This window comes from Eubalaena glacialis, chromosome 19 (genome assembly GCF_028564815.1).
Source record: "Eubalaena glacialis isolate mEubGla1 chromosome 19, mEubGla1.1.hap2.+ XY, whole genome shotgun sequence".
Taxonomy (NCBI): domain Eukaryota; kingdom Metazoa; phylum Chordata; class Mammalia; order Artiodactyla; family Balaenidae; genus Eubalaena; species Eubalaena glacialis.
The window spans coordinates 53,203,249-53,228,680 of NC_083734.1; the positions used below are offsets into that span (position 1 = coordinate 53,203,249).

The following is a 25,432-nucleotide window of genomic DNA, read 5'->3' on the forward strand; positions in this document are numbered from 1 at the left end:
AAAAAGGCGCGCGACGCCCCCCACGGGATCCCGGGGTATGGGAAGGGTCGGACGGCAACAGCGAGCCGCCACTGGGTCTGCATTCGGCTTCCGAGCTGGGGGCGAGCGCTCGAGCCCAGCCCGGCTCGCAGGGCCCGGAGGGTGGCCGAGGGCAGGGTTGCGCGACAGGAGAAGGAGACACAGGCACATTGATTTGTTAGCGGGATGGGGCTGGCGGCGGCGGGGGAGGCCGTTGCCATGGAGACCGAGGGTCGGGTGTGCAACTCGGGGGGAGGGGACCGGGTGGAAGAGCTGGCAAGGGGCGCGTCGCCGGCTCTCGGGGTTCGGGCGCGGCCTGCGGCGCCCCAACACCTGTGCATTGTGCATTGTGCGGCACGGGCGGCGGCGGGGGGAGGGAAGGGCGCGAGTCCGGGCGGTGGGGGTGGGGCGGGCTGGGGGTCGCTGAGGGGGCGGGGCCTGGCTGACACCGCCGCAGGGGTCCCAGCGAGAGCTGTGGGGGACGCTGAGCACCGGAGGGACATCTTGGCGGCGGGAAGGGGGCCCCGGCGGGGACAGAGGGTGGACAGCCCCCCTGCCAGCCCAGCAGACTGACAGCGGCCGAGCCCGCCCTCCACGTGACGTCACTTCCGGCGGCGGCCTCTCCCCCCCCACCCCCTCGCCAGCGCTCTGTCTCCGGAGTCGCTTCGGACTCCGCCCCCTGGCGATTGGAACGCGGGTCACGTAGCAACGCGGGGGAGAAAGCGAGAGGGGCGTGGCCCGCAGCTTGCCCAATCAGAGCGCGGGAGAGCTGGCCCTGGCCGCTCGGCTTTAGCAACGTCGTTAGCAACACGTGGGGCGGGAGGAAGCGCGGGGAGAGAGGGGAGGAGGGAGCCGCGCGCGGGAGGGGGTGGGGAGGGAGCGAGCGCGCGGGAGGGGGAGGAGAACTGACGTCAGCGGGAGAGTATTATGGTCTGTCGTGCGCTGGCTGCTGCTTTTCTGCTCCTGGAAGCGGCCAAGGGGGGAAGCGGCGAGTCAACATGGAGCTTTCAGCGGTGGGGGAGCGGGTGTTCGCGGCCGAAGCCCTCCTGAAGCGGCGCATACGGAAAGTAGGTGCCCCCAGGCCTTGGGCCGAGCCCTCCCCTCCCGGCCCGGGTTCCCTCCCCCTGCTGCAGCCCAGCTTCCCTTCCCCCAGGTCCCAGCAGCGGCCGCGGCCGTGGCGGCGGCTCTGAGCCCAAGCGCTTTCCTTAGACTTGCAGCGATGCACAGATTGCATGGGTGGGGGGTGGGGGGTGGGGGGCGGGGTGGGAGGAATGAATGCCGGTGCATGCACTTTGTGCAGCGTTTCGTGCAGGGGGTGATGCAGCGGGCGCGTGCCTTTCGCGGTGGGATTTCGCGCATTCATTCGGTGCATGCATTTTTTTGCATGTATTTCTCGTGTCCCCGTCATGCATTTTTCCCCGTGCATACATACATTTTCCTTTTTGCATCCTCAGGGACGCATGGAATACCTCGTGAAATGGAAGGGCTGGTCGCAGAAGTAAGTAGGTTCTGTGCAATTCTCAACCCCAGACTGTTATTTGGGAGCTTGCTTTCTTCCTCTTTTTCCCTTTACGTTGAAATACAATACAATGCAACAAGAAAAGTTACAGACATACACACACCTACCCGCAGCTCTTTCCCTGCTCCCGGGACTGATGCCCACTTCTTCCTGATTCCTTTTAGGTACAGCACATGGGAACCTGAAGAAAACATCCTGGATGCTCGCCTGCTCGCAGCCTTTGAGGAAAGGTAGAGGCCCCTCCAAGCTTCAGCTTCTCACTTAGAACACGAAGGGTGGCTCCTATCCAGCTTGAACTGGAGGCCCACTTGTCTTCTTTACTCACACACCCCTTTCTCCCTCCTTCCTTTCTGCAGGGAACGAGAGATGGAGCTCTATGGCCCCAAAAAGCGAGGACCCAAACCCAAAACCTTCCTGCTCAAGGTAGGATAGCAGTGTCCAATGGTGGGCAGCAATGTTATGTCAGTTTGTGGGAAGCGGGCCCTGAGGGCTTGTGAACCAGTGGGGTGGCCTATTTGTAATCTAGGAGGGAGTCCCCAGACAGACTGTCACCAAGTCACTGGCACTGCTAAGGGTGTCTTGAGGGGAGGGGAATTCTAGGATTCCACACTAGAATTCCTTTATCGGACCGCCCAGCCATCCCAACTAGACATATAATCAAATACAAGAAGTGTGCTTGTTGTGAATGGCTGCTTCCAGATAGATCGTCTACTCCTTCCTCCAGACTGCTGCCCCTAAGCTTCACCCCAACCCATATAGAAATTCCAAGCCATCAGAGAGTGTAGCAGGGAGGGTGGGGCTGGAAGAGGGGTGGGGAGGTGGGGGCGGTAGACAGGGCCCTGCTCTGCTCTTGACACTGCATTCTCTTCTTGCAGGCCCAGGCCAAGGCAAAGGCCAAAACTTACGAGTTCCGAAGTGACTCTGCCCGAGGCATTCGGATCCCCTATCCCGGCCGCTCACCCCAAGAACTGGCCTCTACTTCCCGGGCCCGTGAGGGCCTTCGGAACATGGGTCTTTCCCCACCGGGGAGCAGCAGCACCTGCCGAGTGGAGCCCCCTCGGGACCGGGATCGGGACCGGGATCGGGACCGGGATCGAGAGAGGGAGAGGGAACGAGAGCGTGAACGGGGTGCTAGCCGCGCAGACGACAAACCCAGCTCGCCAGGTGACAGCTCCAAGAAGCGAGGTCCCAAGCCCCGGAAAGAGCTCCTGGACCCCTCACAAAGGCCCTTGGGAGAACCCAGTGATGGCCTTGGAGATTACCTCAAGGGCAGGAAGCTGGACGACACTGCTTCCGGGGCAGGAAAGTTCCCAGCTGGCCACAGTGTGATCCAGCTGGCTCGAAGGCAGGACTCGGACCTGGCCCAGTGCGGTGTGGCCAGCCCCAGCCCGGCTGAGGCCACGGGCAAGCTGGCTGTGGACACCTTTCCAGCCAGGGTCATAAAGCACAGGGCCGCCTTCCTGGAGGCCAAAGGCCAGGGCACCCTGGACCCTGGTGGTCCCCGGGTCCGGCATGGCTCAGGCACCCCCAGCTCTGTGGGGGGCTTGTATCGGGACATGGGGGCCCAAGGGGGAAGGCCCTCCCTCATCGCCAGGATCCCAGTGGCCAGAATCCTGGGGGACCCAGAGGAAGAATCCTGGAGCCCCTCTCTGACCAACTTGGAGAAGGTGGTGGTCACCGACGTGACCTCAAACTTTTTGACCGTCACAATTAAGGAAAGTAACACGGACCAAGGCTTTTTTAAAGAGAAAAGATGAATTGCTGGGTGGGTGATCCCAGGACAAGAGAGCAGGAGAGAGAGTGAGAGTGCAAACTTGGCATAATGCTTTTTATTTCTGGGTGGGAGGTGGCCTTCTGGCTGGTCCTGTCCCATCCCTACCTTCACGTAACCCCCTTCCTTTCATCCCTCCCCCTCAGTTTTGGTTGGAAAGATTATCTCTAGAGTTATATTTTCTATTAGATGTAAATATGTTATTTAAGAAAAAATATCTAAATATATATATTTCAACTCTTGAAGTTGTTTTATTTAAACGAGGAGAGAAAGAGAGACTCAGTGTGGTTCAGTTGGGGCAGACAGGCTGAGTTGGGGCAGGAGGGGCCTGACAGCCACCCAGGGCACTAGGGAGGATGAAGACCTGGGCACTGGGCCTCTGATGGTGTCTGGAGAGACTCAGCCAGCCCACCTCACCCCTCCTCCCTTTTCCTACAGCCCCAGGTCAGACCCCTGGAACCAAGGCAGGACCCGGATTTTTTCTCTCTTCCCATTGGTGGGCCAGGCCAACAAAAGGTTGGCTCCCCAATCAGAAAGGAAGGGGGTGGGGTCAGTCTGTTATTCTTTTTCCTTTTTTTTTTTTTTAAGATTAAGAAATCTGTTGCGGGGAGAAGGTATTAACTGGAGTAACTTTTTGTGTGTGAGGTTAAAGGTAAAAAGTTGCGGGTGGTTGGGGAGCAGCAGATTTCTCCCAGGACCACACCAGGAAAAGCACTTTACGGGAGATGTGTGTGTTGTACACGCAGATCGGATCGTGTGTATGTCATGTGGACAAAATCTCCCAGTTCCCTCGATTCCTTTCCTTACTCCACAGAAAGAAAAGAAATCCAGCGAATCTGTTTACATTCCCGAAATGCCAGGATAAATTGGGAGGATTGCATGTCAGTGCCCAGAGTTCGAGGCGGTTGTTGTTTTACAAGAAAAGTGGTCGGGGGTGGACTTTCCTTTTCGCGTCCTCTAGTTTCGCCAGAAGAGACGGTGGCCCCCACCTCCCAGGAAGAGTTGGACTAGCCTCCCTCCCTCGGGGAGGGCGGGCCGCCAGCTCTCAGGAGAATGTATGGCCAGACAGGCCCACCCTGCGGGACCCACAGAGGGAGGGGCGGCTGGGAGCGGGGGCCGCAGCTTGGCTGGGAGTGCGGTGGAGGGTCTGGGCTTGGGGCTCGGGGCTCGGAGCCGGCAGGACTCGCATCCCGGCGGTTTCGGCTGGGAGAGGGGAGGGGCGAGGGGAGGTTTCCATCCAAGAGTGCGCATCAGAACTTTTCCTTTTTTTTTTTCCCCTTTAAAAGCAAAAGCTATAATTTATAGGCCTTTTCGATTCGCGGAGTGTTCTCTATTTGAACTCGACATTCAAACTCCGCCAGAGGGGGAGGGAGGAGCGGGAGTTGGAGAAGAGACGGCTGGGGAGGCCTTGCGTGGCGGCGGGTCCCGGGACGCCCCCGCCCCGGCCGACTCCTGACCACGCTGTGCTCCAGGGTCGCAGAACGCGCGCCCCTCTTTTGACTCAAAAGCACAAATCTGTCCCCCTCACATCCCGGTCCCTTCGAGGAATGATCCTGCGGCCTCCCCGCCCTCCCCCACCCTTAAAGGGCCAGCGGGGATCTAACTTCCCATTGCTAGTGGAGGGAGGGGCGAGGGGGCCCTGAGCCTTGAGAGGAAGCACAGATTCCGGGCGAGCGCGGCGGGGACCCGGGATTGAGGGGGGAAACTTCTCGATGCTGGGGGGACAGGGCGGGAACCCCAGCCTGGTTTCTCTTCCGCACTCCCCGTATTCCCACCTCCCTCTTCTCAGCCTCTCTCTCCTCCAGACTTCTGCCTTTGAAGTGAGGGGGTAAAAAAGAGGAAGACGGTGTACTACATGATTTTTTTTTTTTAATTATCAAATTGCGCCTGTAAAGAGAAGCCCCTGGAATGGGGATTTTTATCTGCTCGCATTTGTAAAACTGGTATTTTAGACTTTGTATAAAGAAGCGCCGTTGACCAAGTGTATCTATTTAAATATCGACGCTATTTTCAGATGAAACTTCATTGACGGGACATGTCTGTTACCGAGTGGAAGGTCACTCCGGGACACGTGTCTTTACCTGGCTGCCGCCTTCCCTCCCTCCCTTCCTCCCTTCGCCCTCATCTCCCTCCCTCGGGGCTGACTTTGCCCCTTCCCTCCGACCTTTCCCGGCTAGCGTCGTTCTGCCCCACCGTCCCTCTGTCCTGCCGTCTGTCCCTCTGTCCTGCCGTCTGTCCGTGGCCATTCGCGCGTCTCTTTTACTCTCTTTTGCGACGCTGACCTGGGGGTGGGTGGGCAGGGCCGGGGCCGCGTGGCTGGGAGTCTGCAACCGCGCGGGATGTGTGCGTGTTGGGTTTATTTAATTCTAAGATTTGTACAAATCTCGACTCGATCTCCGCCTCAGCTCGAGTGAAGGTTGGCACCTATCTTCCGCGGTTGTGAATGTCTGTATCCAATACCGCTTTTTACGTGTTTAAATATATACTTTGTAAATAGAGACGTGTCTCGGATTTTATTCCTTTTTTCTGGCCCTCGAGAAGAGGGAACAGGCGCCTCGCGGGGGAGAGGATCCTTCCCTCCTCGCTCATTACCCATCCCACCCCCCTCTCTCGCCCTGTCGGCCCTGGACGATTCTGTTTCCAGTAGGCCCTTCCCCAACTGAGGGGATGCCAAACCCGGCGGTGGAGAGGGGTAGGCTTGGGAGGGAGCGGGATGTGACCCTTCTTAGCCTTCTAAGGGGGATGGTCCTGGCTTTCCTCACCTACGGACTGCACTTCTCTGCGGCCTGGGCAGAACTCGGGGATCTCGGGAAGATGGGCCCGACCTCTGGGTTCCCTTTTCTTCTGGCAGGACTCCCGCAGCGCACCCCACCCCCAGGCCTGAGGTCCTGGTCCCTGACTCCCGGCGCCTCTGTGCCGCGCTCCCCCGGCTTCCCCGCCAGCTCACCAGTGCTGTCTGGGGACCCGCCCCCCAGACCCACCTAGCCTCGCCAGCGCTCCCCGAAATGCAGCGCCTCGCGCCTATTGATTGAGGAATTGAGTTCGCGGGTATTGCTAGGCAACTGGCTGCTCCGAGCTGGCGCAGAGCGCGCTGATGTGATTAGTGAACCCGGAGCTGCCGCGGCGCAGCCCCGCGCCCCCGCCCCCGCCAACCCCCACTGCCTCTCAGTCCCCGGTCTTCTGGGGAGGGGCAACACCCCCATCGCTGGGCGAGGAACGGTCTGGGATAGAGCAGAGCACAGGGTGGGGTGGGGGTTTCTCAGATTTTCCTGGCCGAAGACTCTGCAGCAATGGGGCGGGGTCGTGAAGCCGGCACAGAAGAGCCGCCCTTGGGACCCCAAAGAGGCCACCACATTGAGCTCACTTCCACCCCCATAGCCCTAGCAGACGTCGCCCCGCGGAGAAGCGCGGATCTAGGCGTACTTGGCAGAGCCCGAAGGGAGGCGTGTGGGCACGCGTAGGCTGGCGCATCTCCTGCTCTTGTCCATCGAATCGGTGACCCCACGTCTGGCGGAGCTCTCCCCGCCTCCTTTCTCTAGTCTGTGGCCTGTGTGAGGACCCGGGAGGGAGGGCGCGGCCAGGAGCCTGGGCTTGGGGCAATGGGTCACCCTTCGGACGTGAGGGACTGGGCCGGCGGGCAGAGTCAGTGGGCGGGGAGTGGAGTGGAGTGGAGTGGCTTGGTGAGGGTCGCGGCGGGCGGCCAGCCCCAAAGCCGTGGCCCCGCTGCTCCACCAAGACTCCCTCCCGCATTGGGCAGCAGAGTGGGCTCGTGCTTTGGGAGATAGGGAGATGGAGTGGCCCACTTTCCCCAGTTGTCTGGCCACCACCAGCCTCGGCTTTGATCTGGTGCTTTTTCCGCGAGTTTCCGTTGCCTGGGCAGATTCTCTGGGAAAGAGACCAGGTGTGGAGGCCTGGGCCTGTGGTGCTGCCTCCGGCTGGGGCATTCCTTTGCCTCCGGAGGGCAGGGCCGCCTCGTGGGGCCGCCGCCAGCGCGGAGCCTGGTCCAGCACACACACTGGTTGAACTGGAATCTTTATGGCTCTTCGGAGAGCGTCGGGTTGGATTTTTTTTTTTTTTTTTGGTCCCTTTGATGCTTAACAGTACAGATGCTAGTCGAGGCCCCGTGCTGTGTGCGGGAGACCCAATGGCGAACAGGCCTGCCCCCGCACTTTGGGGGCTCGTATTCTGATTTCCTCTTCTCACCCCAAAGTCCCCTGGGACCAGAGGGACTGGCCTTCGGTCCAGCTGGAGTTCGAGTTGGAGCGTCTCAGGGCTTGCTCGGGCTCTACCTCCAGCCTTGGGAGCCTGGACACGGAGAAAGAGGCTGTGGCCTGGGGCCGGGGCTTTCTTCGCGAGACTTTGGAAACGGAGGCTGCTGGGGTGCATCTCAGAGCGGTCGGGTTTCGGGTCGTGCAATTCGGTTCCCCTTAGCAGCTCGGAGCCCGGGGTGGGGAATGTTCCCCGCGCGTCGAGAGACCTCGGCCCGATCTTCGCGGGTCGCGCGCGCCCTCTAGAGGCGATGGCCTCAGCCCCGCTCCCTGGCGCCCACCCCCTCCCCGGCGGCGGTGCCTTTCTGGGTCCCAAAAGGAGAAGGGAATGCCTCATCTCCCCTACCCAAAAGTACTCTAGAGTGGGCCACCGCGGGCTCCCCCTCTGCGCCCTCCCTTCGGCCAGGCCCTCCAGCCACAAAGGTAGGGAAGAAGGAGGTGTCCAGCCCGCCGGATCCACCAGGCGCCCTCGGGCTGGACCGGCAGGCGCGGGGCTGAGCCCCCGGGATGCCGCGGGCCAGGTCGGGCCCCTTGGCAGCCCAGCCCATTCTTCTGGGAAGGCGGTGGATTAGGCGATCAGATCAGCAGCGCAGAAACTAACAAAGGCCAGTGTGGGTCAGGGCCCCCCCTCGTGCACGTCTGGCCGGCGCTCTGTACAAGCGGACTCGGGCCCGCCACCGGGAAGGGCGCGGGCTCTTACTCCCTCTAGCCCGCTCTTTCCTGGCCATCCCCAACCCCTTTCTGCTGCTGTCAAAGGCGGAGGACAGGACAGCTAGGGTCCTCCCTGCCCACCTCCTCCAAAAGAAAGCCCCTCCAGCCACCGAAGGCACAACAAAAGAAAACATGCCAGCAGCCTTCCCTGCAAGAATCTGATTTCAAATTCGCAGGGCTTTTCTGGAGCCGGGCAGAGCTGGGGGGGTGCATTGCTGTTTGTATCGGGAATCTCCTCCCGAACTAAAACATTCAGGCCTTCGCCCCAACTAGCCTTTCAACCAGTGGTGGCCAACGTCCAGGCCCAACTTCTCTCTTTACTTCAAAGGGAGCTTCATTCTCCCCGGAGGCTGAAATTTATGAATAAATTCATGCTGAGGGTAATGCAAACCTTAAAGGACCAGGGAAGGTTATATAATAAGCAAATCATCTATTATGAGCCATGGGTTAGGAGTCGCAGTAGCACCACCAATTCAGTTTCTTGTGCTTCATGGCAACTCCCCTGGAATTTTATTGCTGTGTCCTTTAATAAAAGTGTTACCACATGTGGTGGATTCAAGGGGTTGAGCAGCTTTCCAACACAGTATCATTGGATACTGGGTGTGTGTGTGTGTGGAAATTTTGTTTTAACCTAAAGTGTTAGTTTCTGGGAGATGTCTCAGAGTGAGTTTATAATGTATTGCAGCATCCCTGGCCTCTACCCACTAGACGCCAGTAGCAACAACACTCACCCCTGCCCCGGAGTTGTGACAACCAAAATTGTCTCCAGGCATTGCCAAATGTCCCCTTTGGTGCCAAACTGTCCTCCCTGGGAAATGCTGGTGTAGGGACTCATAATCAACCCCACCTCTTTGCTTAGAAGAACTTTTTTTTTTTTTTCCAATCCCAGGAAAGTGGCTGAGCCTTTCCCAAAGCCTTTAATGTTTTCACCCCATGATTCAGTTCGAGTCCAGATAACTATTTTGCCTCAAGAAAGGGAAAGTGAAGAGACTGTTGTTTCCAGGTATCACTCATGACATACACCAGGCTGAAAAGTTAAGAAAAGAATTTATTGATATACTAAGAGTTAACAAAAAGTTAAGACAAAAATCCTCTGACACCTTTGCTAATGACTCCCCCCTGCAAAATAAATTAACATCAGTCTAAAAAGATCTGCAACCTATTCCTAGCGTTAGTTCTCCAAAAATACTAGAAAATCCACAGAATCTTTAGATGCACTTGAGCAAAAATCTGGTCCTCTAGGCACTACCTCTCCCCTCCTCCCACCCCTTTCCCCCAAACCATTGTGGGTTTCCTGGGGGAAGCATTTCCTTTAACTGGTTGGTCCTGATTGAATATGGGGGCTGGGCTGCTGTGCTGTTTCAACAAAGATCTTAAGTTTCCCAGGGCAATAACATATTCACTTTTGTTCTCTCTCTTTTAAAAAAGCAAACAAACAGCCATACTTTAAAGTAATTAGAAGTGGCATACATGAATAACTTGGCTTTTTTTTTTTAAATTAAAAAACACAAATCAAGGCAGTGATTGGCAATGGTCCAAAGCTCTGGTCCTCCCCCCTAGTTTTCCCCTAATAAAACCTCTAGGCCCAGAGCTCTCTTAGCCGGGTCAGAATCTTGAGTGTAACCAAAAACAAGGAACACTCTTTTTGGTACCAAAGAATATATAGAAAAATATGCCAAATCCTCTAAAGAAGATGATAGACTGGCCACTTCTTCCTATCCGTTACAAAAGCAAACAGAAAAACAGGTTTAAAACACCCACTCAATATACACTGTGGTGCAGTTCGCATAAGAAACCCTGCAGGATAAACAAGTCAGATGTGTGACCAATGCCTAGCCACACACACACATACAGAGCAGCAAAAAAAGTACTACTTTATTGGTAAACATGACGACCAACTCTGAACATCTGTCCAACTCTTCAGCGAAGGCTGTCACACCTGCACGTGTGTACACACACAAACATGAACCTCTTGGAGTCGCAAACACCAAGACAGACACACAACACAGCAAGAAGGCAAAGTGGCTAGGAGTAAGGTGTTTGCAGATTCAAACTTTGGGATTGAAGTAGCTGGTAAACAGAAAGGCACCTAATCAGGATTTGGAGACCTGGCTGCTGGGGCTGTCAGATCAGCCCAGAGCAAGGTCACCCTGAGGGCTTGCAGGGGAGAGCTGCTACTGGCCTGGCTCTGCAGCCTCTAAGGCAGCAAAACTTGGAGGTTATGAGCTCCTTTGAGGGGGAGGCAGCCCAGGAGAGCCCCTTTAGTCTCACCCAGGGACATCTGGGGACAAGGAGGGGAGGTTGGTGCCAGGGGCCCAGGGTGCTGGCACCCCTTCCTTCCAGACTGTGCAGTGCACTGGCATCTCGCCATCCCCTGCTGGGGCAGTGGAGGGGGCATTCTACCCCTTTACTGCCACTTTCCAGTTTCAGCCTGGCTGTCCAGGACCCCCAGTCCTCAGGTTTGCCAGGGTGGGCACCATTCCTGCTGCAGCCAGCATGGCTATCACATACAAGAGTTGGAAGCTGCATTTGGATGCCCCTCAATGAGATCCTGGATGTGGATCTGTCCCCAAAGGCACACTGTTGAAATCGATTTGGCCACACAAAAGCCATCTCTTCCTATTTGGCGTGGAGGGTGAGGGACTGAGGGGACTGGAGTTCTGGCAGGCCCACCCTCAGAAACCAGAGCCCACCGTGTCCACTGCACTCAGGGCTATGGGGACAACAGAAGATCCCGCACCTGCTGGCAGATGTTAACCGATAACTGAAGCAGAAATAAAGTCCCCTGCACTCCCACTTTTCTTTTTGGCATCAAAGACCAGTGACCCCACTCACTGATGTACCTCTCTGCCCCAAATCAGTAATGGCAATTCTGTTGTTGGTTGGAATTGCCAAGACAGCTGCCGGACTCAGCCATCTGGGGGGAGGCAGTCGGGCTGGCAGCTCTGGCCTTTCCAAAGACCAGGTGGGTCACTCAGATTTTGTCCCATTTCCCAAATGGTACAGGGATACAGCTTCTCAGCTGGGTAAGAGAACATGGAACCCCCAGAAGTGGGAAGGGATTGTCAGGGGAAGGTAGGTGGGAACCGTGGGAAGCACCTGCACGGCAGCTGGAAGCCAGCGGATGTCGGGAGGGGAGACCTACTTCCAGCAACTGCCCACCTCCCAGTGGATCTGGGGCAGTTTGTGGGGCCATGATTAGGACTAAGGCAGTCCTTGAGGCTGGCAGAAAGGAGGGCAGCAGCAGGACATCCTTCTCCTTCTGTCCCCCAAACTCGGAGGTTCAGGCGGAACAGCTCTGGGACCGGCCCCCTCCCTGCCCATGCTGGCCTCTGAGTCGACATTTGGGGGCTGCTGTTGTTAATGTGCATCAGGGTTAGATGGCACCAACACCAGCCTCTTCAGGGTTCCTGATCCAACTGCCACACCTGTCCTCTTACATTAAGGCCACAGCCCTCATCTGTCCTGGGTGGGGGCAGGGAGGTGGACAGTCCCCTCACCCTCGCCAGCTCAGGCATTGCTGAGGGGGGAGTTCCGACCAGAAAGGCCCCTTTCCTGCTCCCCCCACCCTCCCACACACTGAGCAGAGTCTTCCCTGGAGCAGCTCCCCAGACCTTACCTCCCCCCAGCCCTAAGTACACCCTCTCTTCCAGCCGCTGGGCAGGAACAGCCAAGCTGGGCCAGGAGAAGCCCCCCCCCCCAACACCTGTGCCCTGGGAAAGTGGGAGGCAAGGTGACCACCGTTGTCATCACAGGCCACGGAGGCAGTTCGAAGAGCGAACATGGTTGGGCTCAAGAAACACAGGATGCTCTTGAGAAACATTTCGCTGAGCCACAGGCGGCCACCTAGACTTCCTGAGGCAAATGGAGAGCAAAGCAAAGGCCCAGAGGTAGGAACAAGGGCGAGGCCGGGTGGCAAGGCATCACGGAGCCTCCCCTGCCAAAGTCGCAGGCAGGGCTGGGTCCAGGGGAGTTCCCATCCAAGCCTGCCCTTGAAGGAGGCCACCGTCCCCTGGAGAGGGTTTGGGATGCGGGCCATGTATCAAAGCAAAGCCAGAGGCCAGAGAGGGGCAGGTGAGGCCCGGGCAGCCACGGGGTGTCAGTAATGTCTCAGGTTGAAGAAGCCCACGCTGGTGGGAGACTCCTTCACCGTGACTGTGATGAGGTTGGCGGTGACGTCGGTGACGAAGACATGCTCTATGAGGCTGCGGGTGGGCTTCCAGTCCTGGCTGGTTTGGACGGACACTGACAGGTTCTGTCCGGCACTGGGCAGGGAGGCCGAGTCAGGGTCCGAGTCGGAGCTGCTGTTCTCTTCGCCGGTGCTCATCTCAGACAGTGTAGCCGTCTTCCGCGCCTCTCCCGGAGTCGGGTGGCCCTCCTGCCCCGGGGCAATGCTGCCCTTGACAAAGTCCCTCTTGCCGGCAGGGGTGGGCAGGGCTGCTGCCCTGGAGGCCAGCTTCTCACTCTTGCTGCCGTCGGTGGGCAGGCCAGCCCCACTCACCGCAGTGAGGCCACCCCCGGCACCCTTCCCAGTGGCTGGGTGGGTGGCAGGGTTACCCTTGGTGGTTGTGGCATGGCGGGCGACCATGCCCAGCCCTGGTGTGCCGTTCTTGACACTCTGTAAGTCCAAAACCTGGAGGCTCAGCTCCTGGGTGGGTGCAGGCTGGGGGCCCAGGCACCCGGCAGGGACCTTGTTGCCACTGTGGACGTGCGGAGGCCCTCCTGTGCCCCCCCCTTTCTGCTCCAGAGCACCACTGGGGGCCTTTGGGACTTTGCTTCCCGGGGGGCTTATCCCCAGCTCCCCCTTCTGCGTCCTCACCTTCAGGTCCAGCCCTAGGCTGCACTTGCTGGCAGTTGGGGCCCTGAGAGCCAGTCTGCCGGCGGCCTGGGCCTGGCTCTGGCTCATCCGGTTCATGTAGTGCACGATGGAGCTCTGCCAGCTGATACCACCCCGGCTGGGGCTGCCGGCCATGCCCTTCATCAGGCTGGCCAAGTTCTCCGGGGTGGCCATGGTGCTGGGGCCACTGCAAGCCTCCTTGGCATGGGCCTTCAGGGCTGCCAGGCCGGCCACGGGGGCACTGAGCGGGGGGGGCAGCTTGCCGGCCGGTGCCCCTAGGTCCTTCCGGGCCGTCTTCAGCACCTTGGCCAGGCTCACGGGCCTCCGGGCCGCCTTCTGCTCTGGGGGCAGGGGCTTGCGGCCCCGCTTCTTCCGGATGGGATCCTTCAGTTCGGGCTTGGCTACCAGGATCTGGGCCTTCTTCTGAGGCACTGGGTGAGTCTCACGGCCCCGGGGGCCCCTCTTGGCGTCTAAGTCGCTGTCATCCTCTTCATCTGAGGAAGAAGAGGAGGACGTGGAGGAAGAGGAGGAACTGCTGGATTTGGATTTGGAGGGGGCGTCGGGTTCCTGCAACGACAAAGGGGAAGGTGTCACTTCTACAGCCTGGTCTCCAGGGGCATCACACACCTTGGAGCCGGCCCCTCCTGTGGCTTCCAGACCAGAGAGGCAGCCAGGAGGGAGCGATCTCACTGTTTGGTTCCAGAAAGGATTGAAGAGGTCCTTACGAGGTTCCAAGAAATGCAGTTAAAAGTGAAAGAGAACAAAGAAAAATAGGTGGTTCACAAAGTGAAGCCAGAACGATGGAGGGAAACGCTCACATGCTGACAATGCACGCCGAGCTTTCCAGGGACGCACGGGGAGCTCCTGGCCCTCGGCAGACACCTGGAAAAGGGAAATTCAGAGCAGCATGATTCACATGTCTCAGAAGGGAAGGGTGGAGTGAAGCAGTGTGTGTGAGAGCTCGGTAACCTAAAGCAACTGGACATCTTGCTTCCATCTCCCCATTTCCAAAGCTGACCCCTTCAGAACCTTCCAGCACATAGGAAAACAAACCACTGCCCTCCTCATCCTCTGGGTGTCATCCCAAACACTAATTAAGCACACCCTACTGTTTCTCAGGTCCCTGTATAAGAAGTGTGCTTTAGGTAGACAGAGCCAACGCCTGCTCCCGGCCACAAAGCTCGCCTGCCCCGAACTGGGGATGATGGAATCAAACCCAGGGAGTCTGGGGCCTCCTTGCCTGGCTGGCCCCCCGCCTTGCTGATGTTTCTCAACGTACACGCCCCACATTCTCCTGCAGTAAAGTTGACTCCTCCAGCCCCACTATCCTGCTCAAAAGGAACATTTTGAAGACAAAACCGGGCCAGCGTACCCTAGCCAATAAGACTCACAGCAGGATTCTCAGCCTCCTGGAAGGGCGGTTTTGTAAGAAGTGACTGAGCTCCTGGCCAGTGCGTGGGTTCAGGCCCTGAGGGCAGTGCCTTCGAGAGAGAAATCAAAGACACTTCTAAGACTGAGGCCGGGACCCCTTCCCCATCCTGCCTCTGAGCTACTGGAAAGAGGGGCTGTGCCATGGAGCCCAGGTGTGTGTGCCCCTCTTAGCTGCGCCTACCTGGCAAACCTATGAGCACCTACTGTGTACATGCTTCCTGTTTTTTGTTCCCTGTAAGCCACTGGAGGTGAGAAAGTAGCAGAGTGCACGTCACAGGACCAGGAAACCAGCTTGGGGGGCTTAACCATTGCAGGGCCCTCCCCAGAGAGACAGGGCAGGAGGTGGAGAGCTGAGGTTTGCTGTTGCCCCCTGCTGGCAGAGGCTCACAGCGGCAGCCTAGAGAGAGGCAGAGCCAAGGTCTTCTGAGCAAGGGAAAGACTTATGTGGAGGTGCCAGCTGGCCTCCCTCCCCAAAGCCCGCAACCCTCCCACCACTGCCTTCCACTCAGCCGGCCGAGAGCCACTGCTGGGAGGGAAGCAGCCACCCACCTTGAGCTTGGAGTGCCGGCTGCAGGGGGACATCACTGTGTGCTTCCTCGGCCTGCCCCTGGGCCGCTTGCCTCTCTTCCGGTTCTGCACCTCCTTCTCGTGTTCCCTGAAGACAATCAGCAATCAGAGTCACAGACTTTCCTTCTGCCACCCTGGAACCCCGTGGTTTCAAACACCCCCAGGTAGCTTATCACCAGTTTCCCTGCAAAAACATATCCTGTTAATTAACACATCCAAGGCAGAGGTCCAGACCCCCCTCTTTGCCTTAGGGCTCAGTATTATTTTTACCTCCATCTATTACATTTACATTTGGGTAAAGACAAGTCACGAAATTCAAGTAAAGCTGGGAAAGGAACAGCTCCCAGTTTTCTCCGAATCCTCTTAAAACCCTGTGTGAATCCTGGCCACTTTCTGCAGGTAGACGGTACTGTGGAAATTCTACAATACCACAACTAGAAGGAGGCTTTGTGGTCACGTGGTCCAACCCCCTCACTCCAAGTAAGAGAGTCCAGAGGTAGGGAGGTGAGGACCATTGCCCCCCATTCTCAGTCTTCTAATGCCCGCACAAAATCTCACGGTCGTGAGAGCACTGGGGTAACCAAGGGCTCCTGTTCCCCACACGGTCTACCCAGAGCCAGTGCCCCTGGCTCACATTTCTTTTGCGGTTTCCTTTTTCTAAGCCCTTTCTGTTCCTAGACTCTGCTCTAGATGGAAGTACTGGTGACGCCTGATTCCGAGGTGGCCGCGGCTCAGGGCTCAAGGCAGGACACCGTTAACCAGCTCCGTGACTTGGGGTCAGGGAGCCAAGAAAGCCGCCTCCACCCACCACCCCCAAAAGCCTCTATTCCAGGCTACCCCCGGGGAAGAGGCTCTATCTGGAGCAGTTTCCCGGTAATCAAAATGGGCAAACATCGTCTCATTGAGGCCTGTAAGGTGATCTCTTAAAAAAGCCAATTAGTACGAGACACAGCTCATACTCAAAGCAGCCCCAACCTGTCTCCTAAAAGAACAGGAGCACTCATGGGTCTCCGCTGACACATTAACCTGTACCCGTGAGCTCTGAACCTGAGACTTCCCCTTACAGTCAAAGGCCACATCCCCACACCAAGCAAATCACCACCAGTTCCTAGTTCCCAGGGGGATCTCTGGGCTGGACAGGAAGGCAGAGCACCCACTTTCCCAGTTTTCTCTCCCCCGTGATGTAAACCAGACCACCCCATGGTTCTTTTTAACTGCTGCATCTATCTCTCTGGGATTTATTTGCTAACCTCAGTTCCTGTCTGCTGTGCTGTAAGTAAAAGTGACGTTAAGGACACACACTCTCTCGACGGTCAGGACACTGTCTTACAGAGAAAAGTACCAGCTCCCACCCTCTGCGACTTACAGGAGCTGAGTTACGGCGTAAATAGCAGACGGTGAGCTTGCTGATAAACTTCTTCAAAGGTACTGAGGCAAGCATATGCTCGATGTATTTTCTCTCACCCCCCCCACCAAAATCTATCTCTATTTTTCCCCATTGCCATGGCCCTTCTGAGAAGACCCAAAATGTCCTGCTATAGTGAAAAAAAAGTGGACACAGCTTGAGCTACCAGAGAACAGCTGGCCGGATCGACCCCATCTGGGAAAGCTTCTGAGCACCTAATTAATCAGCCTCTATCAACAGGGCAATCCCCACACCTTGCCCCCACCAGCCTGCTCTGGAATAGCACTCCCTGCAACCTTATGCCATCACATGCTCCTCACCACCCTTTCCCCTGAGTATCTCAAAGAGGTCTCTCTTAACCCAAGTCTCCTACCTAAAAATAGATATGCCATCTAGAATTACAGAAGTAAATTCAGCCCCTGAGACTGGTAAAGGGGCCCCCGTGGTGCTCACTTGGTGCTAGCTGTTTTGCAGCACAGAGAAAAATAAATGTGTTGTTCTTGGTCAGACACACCACAGTAGGCATAACTTTCTGCTGTGTGTCCCAGTTCCCTCTCTGAGCCTTCTCTTGCTCAATGGCACCCACGAGGAGGACTGGGAGGCCAGGTCTGCAATTTTTAGGGCAAACCTGCCATCCTTGTTTTTATCAGTGCTGTTTGCAAACTAGTCAACAGAAAAGGCCAAGAAGAGAAGCCAGAACTTTTCACGAAGGAACCAAGAAGGTTCATTTTGGCAAGTCTGGCTGTCACAAAGACCAAAAGCAGCACTTACTCAGTGACTCCCAAGGTCTGGGCACAGTGCTGGCCAGCCGAGGGAAGGTGGGAAGAGGACTCATCTGGGACCTCAAACCACAGCCCAAGCCTGGGACTCCTGGAGCGCCATCACTGCCCTGTACGACTGTGTGACAGGCCAGGGTCCCCCCAACAGTCTCCCCCTCCCACAGGTCTGTTAACTTTCTCACTTCTTCTGGAAAGCCAAGAGCAGCCTCGGGTCCAGGATATTTTCCTCTGGCTCCCAGCTGTTGTGTCTGGAAAAGCAAAGAACAGGGCATCTTAAAGCACTAGGCACTGCCCAGACACTTCAGAAACAAGCCCAAGTGGGGTTGCCCCATTGCTCTCCGATCCCTGTTGGCAGCCAGGGCACCGGGGTGCTGGGGAGAGTCCCGAAAGGTCTCACCCACGCCCAGGACGAGCTCCTGGACACCGAACTCTTGAAGCCAACACCGTGTCCTCAAACTCAAAGGGAAACCACCACCTCAACCCCCAATTAACACCCGGCCTCAGGAGGACTCTACAGCCTCCCTCTGGAGGAAAACAAATGCCAATAAAATGGAAAGTTGCAGAGAGGGAAGACCCCAAACCCTGGTCCGGAGCCAGGGAGGGAAGGGAAGGCTCCTTCAGGATGCAGGGAGGAGGAGGCCTAGGGGCACAGAAACGCAGCCCAAAGATGTTGCTGGCGCCCAGGCCTACGCGGGCCAGGAACCCGGAGAGTTAAGCAAAGAAAGAAAAGTGGGGTCCGGGAAGAAAGGGGAACTGGGTCTGCGCGATTGTCTGTAAATAGAGCCCCTTCCGGGATGCCAAGTCCCCTCCCTTCCATTAAAAGAAAAAAAAAAAAAAAAAAGGAGCCCTACATCCATGAATAGAAAGCTCAGGTTACAGCGGGGAAAATACGGACTAGAGGAGGGGGGCTCGCGGTCCCGCGGGGAGGGCTGAGGCGGGCGGGGGCGCATGCAACAAATGGGCGCGGGAGGAACGCGCGGCGCCGGAGGGGCGCGGGCCAGGCGCGGGGAGAGGCGGCCGGGGCGCCGGGAGCGGAGCTGGGCGGGCTGGAAGGGGAGGCCGCCCAGCCCTGCGACCCGCGGGCTTGTAAACAAAGGGCACCCCGCGCAGGCTGGGTGCCCCCTCCCGCCAAGCCCGAGGAGCCCGCGGAGCCCCCGCAAACTTCCCGCCCGGCGCGCGGACGCCCCCCGACGGCGCGGCCGAGGAACCCCACGCCGCCCCCCCTTCACACCGAGGTGGCGCGGGCGGGAAGGCGGGCGCCGCATTGTTGGGGACTCACTTGGAGGACCAGCCACGCCACTTGACCAGGTACTCCAGCTTGCCCTGCAGGGAGAGAAGAGGCGCGTGAGCCGGGGTGGGCGGGCGCGGGTGGGCACGGGCCGGGCCGCACGCACCTTGCGGAGCCGCTTGCTCAGGATGCACTCGGCGGCGAAGACCTGCTCGCCCACGCTGCTCAGCTCCTCCATGCTGCCCCGCCCAGACCGCGGCACCCGCCGCACCCCGCACAGCCACCGCCGCCGCGCGCCCTGCCGGCCGCACACAAAGCACCGCCCCCGCCCCGTTCAGGCCCGCCCCGCGCACGCGCAACGCCTCCGCGCCCCGCGCGCCCCAGCCCGCCACCAGCCCGTGCGGGCCGCCCTGTTCCGGCATGGACCAATGAGCGCGAGGGGGCGGTGCCGGGGGGCGGGGCGCGCATTGTTCACGGCGGGATCAGCTTCGCGCCCCGGGCGGGGGTCCGGCGCGCCTGGTCTGGGTGGGTTGGGGCCGCGGGCAGCGCGCGTGGGTCAACCGAGCGCGGGCGTGTCCCTCGCGGGGAAGAAGGAGGCGCCTTGCCTCTTAGGACCTGGCGATCAACAGTCGAGTCCCGCTTGGTCTCCGGGGTGCGCCCGGCCTCCTCCGAACTTCGTTTTCCGGGCAAAAAGCCATTGTTCTGCCCCGAAGGGGGGGGAAGTTGGGACGCGGCGAGGCGGCCGCTTCCTGCCCCTGTCCCCGAGGGGCGCTGCTTGGGGCGCGGAGGGCCCAGGCGCCCTCCGCATTTTTGAACTTGGTCTCCTTTGGTCTCGGGCAGTCGTACTATTTTGCGTGGGAGCAAAACGGGCTGGGGCGGGGGCGGGGAAGGAATGGAAGACAAAGTACTGGGGGAGGACGTGAGCGGCAAAAACGGAGCAGCCCAGCTTTTTCCCTCAAAGGCGAGAGAGGAAAATGCATCTGGTGGAAACGAACGGCTCTTCGTTCTTTAAGTTGTGAAGAGTGGCACCCAACCCCCAAGTTTTAGGGCGCACGTAGGGAGAAAAGCAACTGCACCTTTTAAAATTTTGTTTCATGATTTTAAGGAAATGAATGTGGAGGAGATGGGATCGGGATTTGAGGACGTGGTTCTAACCTAGGACTAAGTCATTAATGGGCCCGCTAGGATTTGGCAGTCCATGTCCTTTGGATCAATTGCATGCGGCAGAGAGGAGACTGGACCGGGTTTAGAGAAGGCGGTGCGCTGGAGTCCGGTGGGGTCATCTTCGGCAGCCACCCTTAATGCTGTTCAGATCAGTATTCCATGAGCAACTCTTCCCTTAAATCATTTAGATCTTGAATCAGAGCAAGTCAAACTAGTAATAAAGGAGATATACGTTAGCGCTAACTTTTCTTCGTATCAGTACAGTTTAACTCAAAATTCATTTTCTGGCTTTGTTTCTCCCTTGGACACAGCAGCAAAGTACTCTCTGGGTTGAGTAAGTCAAAAAGTCGTTTCTTGTTGCAGGAAACTGTCTCAATGTAATTTTGATCATTAAAACCATATTTATAAAGGATTCTGCAGGAGAAATGTATTTTTGTTGTTGTTCTAATGGGAAAGGCCTACTGTAGAAAATATGGAACTTCAGGAGCCCATCTTTCAATTTCTGGCATGTTCTTCAGTTTATTTGGTTAAATAGGTTACATTCATATGATATCCTGGAGAGAACTTGGGTAACATTTGCAAACTCAGATATTATTTGCAAAGGAGGTGGGAAGAAGGAAGATTACTTTTGGTGGGGGGTTGATTGCTTACTTGGGAGGGGCTGCAGCCCAGAATACCTGTTTTGGGATAAAACCTGCACTCCTGGGGTAGAGAGAACTGCGTACAATCTCTCTCCAGCTCTTTTTGTATCCTCATCTTGTGGAGCCAGGCAGTAAATTGTGGGGCTGAGGCCAAAGGTGTGTGTATTTATTGTAATCCTACAAATAGCTGGATCAGTTTCAACTCACATTTCCTTGCAGAATGCATCTTGGGTGTGAGGTTTTTGCCCTGGAGGTTTCCAGTTTCCTCTTGATGATATGTTATCCTGGGATACTTGCTTAATTTTTTTTTTTAAAGAAAAGAAAGCTTAAAAAAGAATTTTTTCTTCCCCTAAGAAATAAATTTGTCCAGAATGTGATCCTAACTTATTGGGGGAAAAAAAATCAATTTCTTGGAAGGTTTAATACATACATTGTCTATCCAACTGGGGACACCCAGTTTGGGTAAAATAACGTTTAGATAATTTATTGGGAGAAACAAATATGACCTATTTGACTATAATTAAATTATCAGATAAATAGGGTGAGGTATGATCCAAAGTTTGTGAAGTGTTCCTTAAAAACAAAACTGGAAGTTGGCAGAATTGAAGAATGATTCCAGCTAATCCAATTGTGTCAAAACATGGGTTTGGGCCAAAGCTGATTCCGTTTTGACTGTCACATTTAAGAATTATTAAGACAGATTAGAACTAATTATTTTCTTGTTCATTCAACAAATGGTTCCTCAGCATTTGCTGTCATCTAGACATGACTGGATATAGTGCAGAGTCCGTAACAGCGCTGTCTAGTAGAAGTTTCAGAGAGGATGGAAATGCCTTATGTCCATGTGCTTCAGTGTGTCAGCCGCCAGCCATCTGTGGCTAGTGAACACTTGAAATGTGCTGCTGAGGAATTACTTTTTAATTTAATTTAATTTTAAATAACTTAAATTTAAATAGCCACGTGTAGCTAGTGGTTAAGTACTGGGCAATACAAGTCCTTAGGAATGCAAGGACTATACTTTAGACGTATTTTCAACGAAAGTAATGCAATTATTGATACTTAAATTAATCCTGGAACATGAATAGTTTATCTACATTTCCATTTATACTTTACTGTATATGAGAATGTTTAAAACACGTACAAAAAAGAGATTAAAAAATACAGGCATACAGGCAAACATAAGTACTCTGTTTAATGCCACTTTCTTTCTGTGCAAGTGACAGCGCCAATGACAAATATTAAGTAATTAATGTCTGAAATACCACTAAGAAAGGTTAAATATTTTCATGCTGCTCTTGTGGATCCGAAAGCAAAGATACCGAGACAAGAAGTGAATGATGTGACGGTATTATTCTCAAGTCAATGGAAAAGTCAGGAATTGAGATGAAGCCAATGCCCTGGATCTGTCAGCTTTGGCAGTTAAAACTAAATAACACTGGCTACATCTTACAAAACAGTTTCAGGCCAGCTCTTAGTTTTTTTACAAATACTGTCTCATTACCGTAATCGGAGTTGGCTAAAAGGAGTAACTAACACCGTCCACACTGGACAGACGCTCAGTGGTCTGCGTGGGATAAACTCAGGATGTATAATACATTGCACAAACTTGAATATTTAATGTGATGATTTGTCCCCCAACCAAGTCTGCTCACATTTGCAGGACTGAGGTATAACTTACAGACTAGCTGTGTTATGTGATGCTGACTCTGTATATGCAATGGATAAATGTTATACATACGTGACACACAGTGTTTATGTATCAGAACTCAAGTAAAAATAAGCACAGTTATAATAAGGGCCCTTGCAGAAGTTCTCAAGCTTTCAGTTTGCCTAAGTATCCCCTGGGCACACAATGCAAATATTGACCCCTGGGCCCCACCCCAGACATCCTGACCCAGGAGACCCCAGAGGCCGTCTGCAGCTCACACTGTTTAGAACACTTCTTACAAAGGGCAGCCTGTCGCAGCCCTCATTTTACAGATGAGGACAAGGAATCGTAAATTGCTTCAAGTCCTGAGGCTGTGGAGCCTGTTCCTGCCATTTCCCACTTGTGCCTGGTGGGGGCGGGCAGGCTACGTCTGGAAGTAGTGAGGCAGCCTGCACGCAGTAGGCCCTCCAGGGCTGCACGAGGCCCGCCCCAGGCTGCCTAGCCTATTGCATGGCCCCTAAACATATGCACAGACTGGACCGCCCTTGGATCCTGGGGGTTGGGGAGGTTAAGGAACGCTGTTGTAGGAGGTAGGGAACGACAATTAACCAACTCCCTTGCGATGTTGCTTTGGAGACCAGACCACAGCCCCCTATGAGAGACCTCTGTTGTAGAAGGCTTTTATTTTAAAGAGTGTCGTTTATTAATTTTGCAATCATATCAGTCCATGATTCCAATTTCTTACTATTAGAAACAGTGCAGTGACGAACATCTTTATTTTTTTCTTAATTGAAGTATAGTTGATTTTTTTTTTTAATTTATTTATTTTATTTTTATTTTTGGCTGTGTTGGGTCTTCGTTTCTGTGCAAGGGCTTTCTCTAGTTGTGGCAAGCGGGGGCCACTCTTCATCGCGGTGCGCGGGCCTCTCACTATCGCGGCCTCTCTTGTTGCGGAGCATAGGCTCCAGACGCGCAGGCTCAGTAGTTGTGGCTCACGGGCCTAGCTGCTCCGTGGCATGTGGGATCTTCCCAGACCAGGGCTCGAACCCGTGTCCCCTGCATTAGCAGGCAGATTCTCAACCACTGCGCCACCAGGGAAGCCCCTACAGTTGATTTTTGATGTTGTGTTAGTTTCTGGTATACAGCAAAGTGATTCCTTTATACATATATGTATATATAGACATATATATAAATATATTCTTTTTCAGATTCTTTTCCATTATAGTTTATTACAAGATATTGAACATAGTTCCCTGGGCTATACAGTAGGACCTTGTTGTTTATCTGTTTTATATAGAGTAGTTTGTATCTGCTAATCCCAAACTCCTAATTTATCCCTGACCCCCCTTTCCCCTGTGGTAACCATAAGTTTGTTTTCTATGTCTGTGAGTCTCTTCTGTTTTGTAAATAAGTTCATTATATTATTTCCTTAGATTCCACATATAAGAGATATCATATGATATTTGTCTTTCTCTATATGACTTACTTCACTTAGTATGATAATCTCTAGGTCCATCCTTGTTGCTGCAAATGGCATTATTTCCTTCTTTTTTACGGCCGAGTAATATTCCATTGTGTATATATACCACATCTTCTTTATCTATTCCTCTGTCGATGGACATTCAGGTTGCTTCCATGTCTTGGCTATTGTAAATAGTGCTGCTATGAACATTGGGATACATGTATGTATTTGAATTAGAGTTTTCTCCGGATATATGCCCAGGAGTGGGATTGCTGGGTCACATGGTTAACTCTATTTTTAGTTTTTTAAGGAACCTCCATACTGTTCTCCATAGTGGCTGCACCAATTTACATTCCCACCAACAGTGTAGGAGGGTTCCTTCTTCTCCACACTCTTTCCAGCATTTATTATTTGTAGACTTTTTTTTTTTTTTTTGGCTATGTTGGGTCTTCGTTGCTGCGTGTGGGCTTTCTCTAGTTGTGGCGAGCAGGGGCTATACTCTTCGTTGCGGTGCGCGGGCTTCTCATTGCCGTGGCTTCTCTTGTTGCAGAGCACAGGCTCTAGGCGTGTGGGCTCCGGTAGTTGCAGCACGCAAGCTCAGTAGTGTGGCTCACGGGCTTAGTTGCTTTGTGGCATGTGGGATCTTCCCGGACCACTGAAGTCCCTATTTGTAGCGTTTTTGAGGATGACCATTCTGACTGGTCGTACATCTTTTTTTTTTTTTTTTTTGGCTGCAGCGTGTGGCTTGTGGGATCTTAATTCCCAGACCAGAGATCGAACCCGGGCCCTCTGCCATGAAAGCACAGAGTGCTAACCACTGGACGGCCAGGGAATTCCCTGGTCGAACGTCTTTATCTTTGCATGTGCAGGGTGCTAGCACATCTCTGGAACAGCATGCCTGGATGCTGTATTGAAGGGCAATGGGTCTACTTTTTTTGTTGTTGGCTATTGCCAAAGTGTCCCCCAAGGGTCGGCACTGATTTAGACTGCCACCCCAGGTAGATGAGGTTGCCTCTGTCCCCGAATTCTCAGCAACTCTAGGAGGTATAAGTCCATCTACGGCATTTCTGAAAGTATTTGATGCTTAGCTAGTTTCAGTGGTATTCTAACACAAATTAGTCACGTCTGTTACATATCCCACATCTGCTTTTTTTCAAACCTTTGCCTGGTGCGGGATTGTTAGAGTGTAAAAATGATTTTATGAGTGCAATTTTCCAGTGTGAAATATCAATACATTATTTTCTCAAATTTAACAATAAGTTACACTTAACAAAGTTTTAAAATTTAGGGTGAAGTCCTTATTTAAAAACCAATAATTAGCTTGGGGATTCAAAGCAGTAAACAAATACACATTGTGGGTTTGCTAATTGTTCTCCCTGGATGCTAAAGGCGATCTTGAGCATCCTCTATAAATCCTTTGGGCACCATCGATAAACCCAGTGGTTTCAGGAGTGATGGACCTGAGAACTGGGTTGCAAATCCCCCTGTGAATCAAATGCATGCTCTTGTTCACTCCCTTCATTTGCTGGGTTACTTCTTGTCTAAAAGAACCCAAACAAAGAAATGTCGCTCAGGTCACATGAAACAAGAGATTTTCGTTTCCCTCTTTAATCCTGCTGCTTTGGTGAGATAGTACGAAGATAAGTCCAAAGGACACATATTCTTTTGAAAAGTCATTTTCCTGCTTCTTGTTGGCAAAAATCTCAGTGATAATCAGAGGAACTGCATTTGAAGGCAAGGAATGTTAGAACCAAAAGGCACCGTGAAAATTCCGCTTTGCAGGTGAGTACAGGGTGGCCCAGAGGACGGCGGGAATGTCTAGCTTGACATGTCCAAGGCTGGGCCCCTGCTCATGCCGGGCAGCACCTTGCCAGCCCCCCAGCCTCCAGCTCTGCTCCTCCATCACCATAGGCCTTTGTGGCTGTTAACTGAGCAAGGAGAGTGGGACATGCCCCGGGTGCCAAAAGGTTCAGATGGATACTG

At 54.5% G+C, this 25,432-nt stretch overlaps 2 protein-coding genes across 7 annotated transcripts; one reads left to right on the top strand and one right to left on the bottom strand.

The window, feature by feature from the left end:
• Window positions 1–972: 972 nt before the first annotated feature.
• Window positions 973–3,501, top strand: CBX8 (chromobox 8). 2 transcript variants are annotated; one of them, XM_061176035.1, is made up of 5 exons: window positions 973–1,085; window positions 1,473–1,516; window positions 1,702–1,767; window positions 1,894–1,960; window positions 2,413–3,501. In XM_061176035.1, the coding sequence occupies exons 1-5, from the start codon at window positions 1,017–1,019 to the stop codon at window positions 3,292–3,294; spliced, it is 1,128 nt and encodes a 375-aa protein (XP_061032018.1). In that variant the 5' UTR covers window positions 973–1,016; the 3' UTR covers window positions 3,295–3,501. The 2 variants fall into 2 exon arrangements, with proteins under 2 accessions (XP_061032018.1, XP_061032019.1); XM_061176036.1 differs by lacking the exons at window positions 1,473–1,516; window positions 1,702–1,767 and having other exon boundaries at window positions 1,019–1,085.
• Window positions 3,502–9,385: 5,884 nt separating this feature from the next.
• Window positions 9,386–18,794, bottom strand: CBX2 (chromobox 2). Of its 5 annotated transcripts, XM_061174992.1 has the most exons (5): window positions 18,701–18,794; window positions 18,586–18,629; window positions 17,489–17,554; window positions 15,105–15,210; window positions 9,386–13,691 (listed from the first exon to the last, which is right to left on the bottom strand). In XM_061174992.1, the coding sequence occupies exons 1-5, from the start codon at window positions 18,770–18,772 to the stop codon at window positions 12,387–12,389; spliced, it is 1,593 nt and encodes a 530-aa protein (XP_061030975.1). In that variant the 5' UTR covers window positions 18,773–18,794; the 3' UTR covers window positions 9,386–12,386. The 5 variants fall into 5 exon arrangements, with proteins under 5 accessions (XP_061030975.1, XP_061030976.1, XP_061030978.1 ...); XM_061174993.1 differs by lacking the exon at window positions 17,489–17,554; XM_061174995.1 differs by lacking the exons at window positions 17,489–17,554; window positions 18,586–18,629; window positions 18,701–18,794 and adding exons at window positions 16,373–16,392; window positions 17,299–17,453.
• Between the last annotated feature and the right edge of the window lie 6,638 nt (window positions 18,795–25,432).

What these genes read in the sequence shown, in the direction of transcription:
- CBX8 (XM_061176035.1), top strand. Translation starts at nt 1,017, where the DNA reads ATGGAGCTTTCAGCGGTGGGGGAGCGGGTGTTCGCGGCCGAAGCCCTC. An exon ending in TGAAGCGGCGCATACGGAAA is followed by an intron (nt 1,086 to 1,472) that starts GTAGGTGCCCCC and finishes TTGCATCCTCAG; the next exon opens with GGACGCATGGAATACCTCGT. An exon ending in CCAAAACCTTCCTGCTCAAG is followed by an intron (nt 1,961 to 2,412) that starts GTAGGATAGCAG and finishes CTCTTCTTGCAG; the next exon opens with GCCCAGGCCAAGGCAAAGGC.
- CBX2 (XM_061174992.1), bottom strand. Translation starts at nt 18,772, where the DNA reads ATGGAGGAGCTGAGCAGCGTGGGCGAGCAGGTCTTCGCCGCCGAGTGC. An exon ending in TGGCGTGGCTGGTCCTCCAA is followed by an intron (nt 17,555 to 18,585) that starts GTGAGTCCCCAA and finishes TTGCTTTTCCAG; the next exon opens with ACACAACAGCTGGGAGCCAG. An exon ending in GCCGGCACTCCAAGCTCAAG is followed by an intron (nt 13,692 to 15,104) that starts GTGGGTGGCTGC and finishes TTGTCGTTGCAG; the next exon opens with GAACCCGACGCCCCCTCCAA.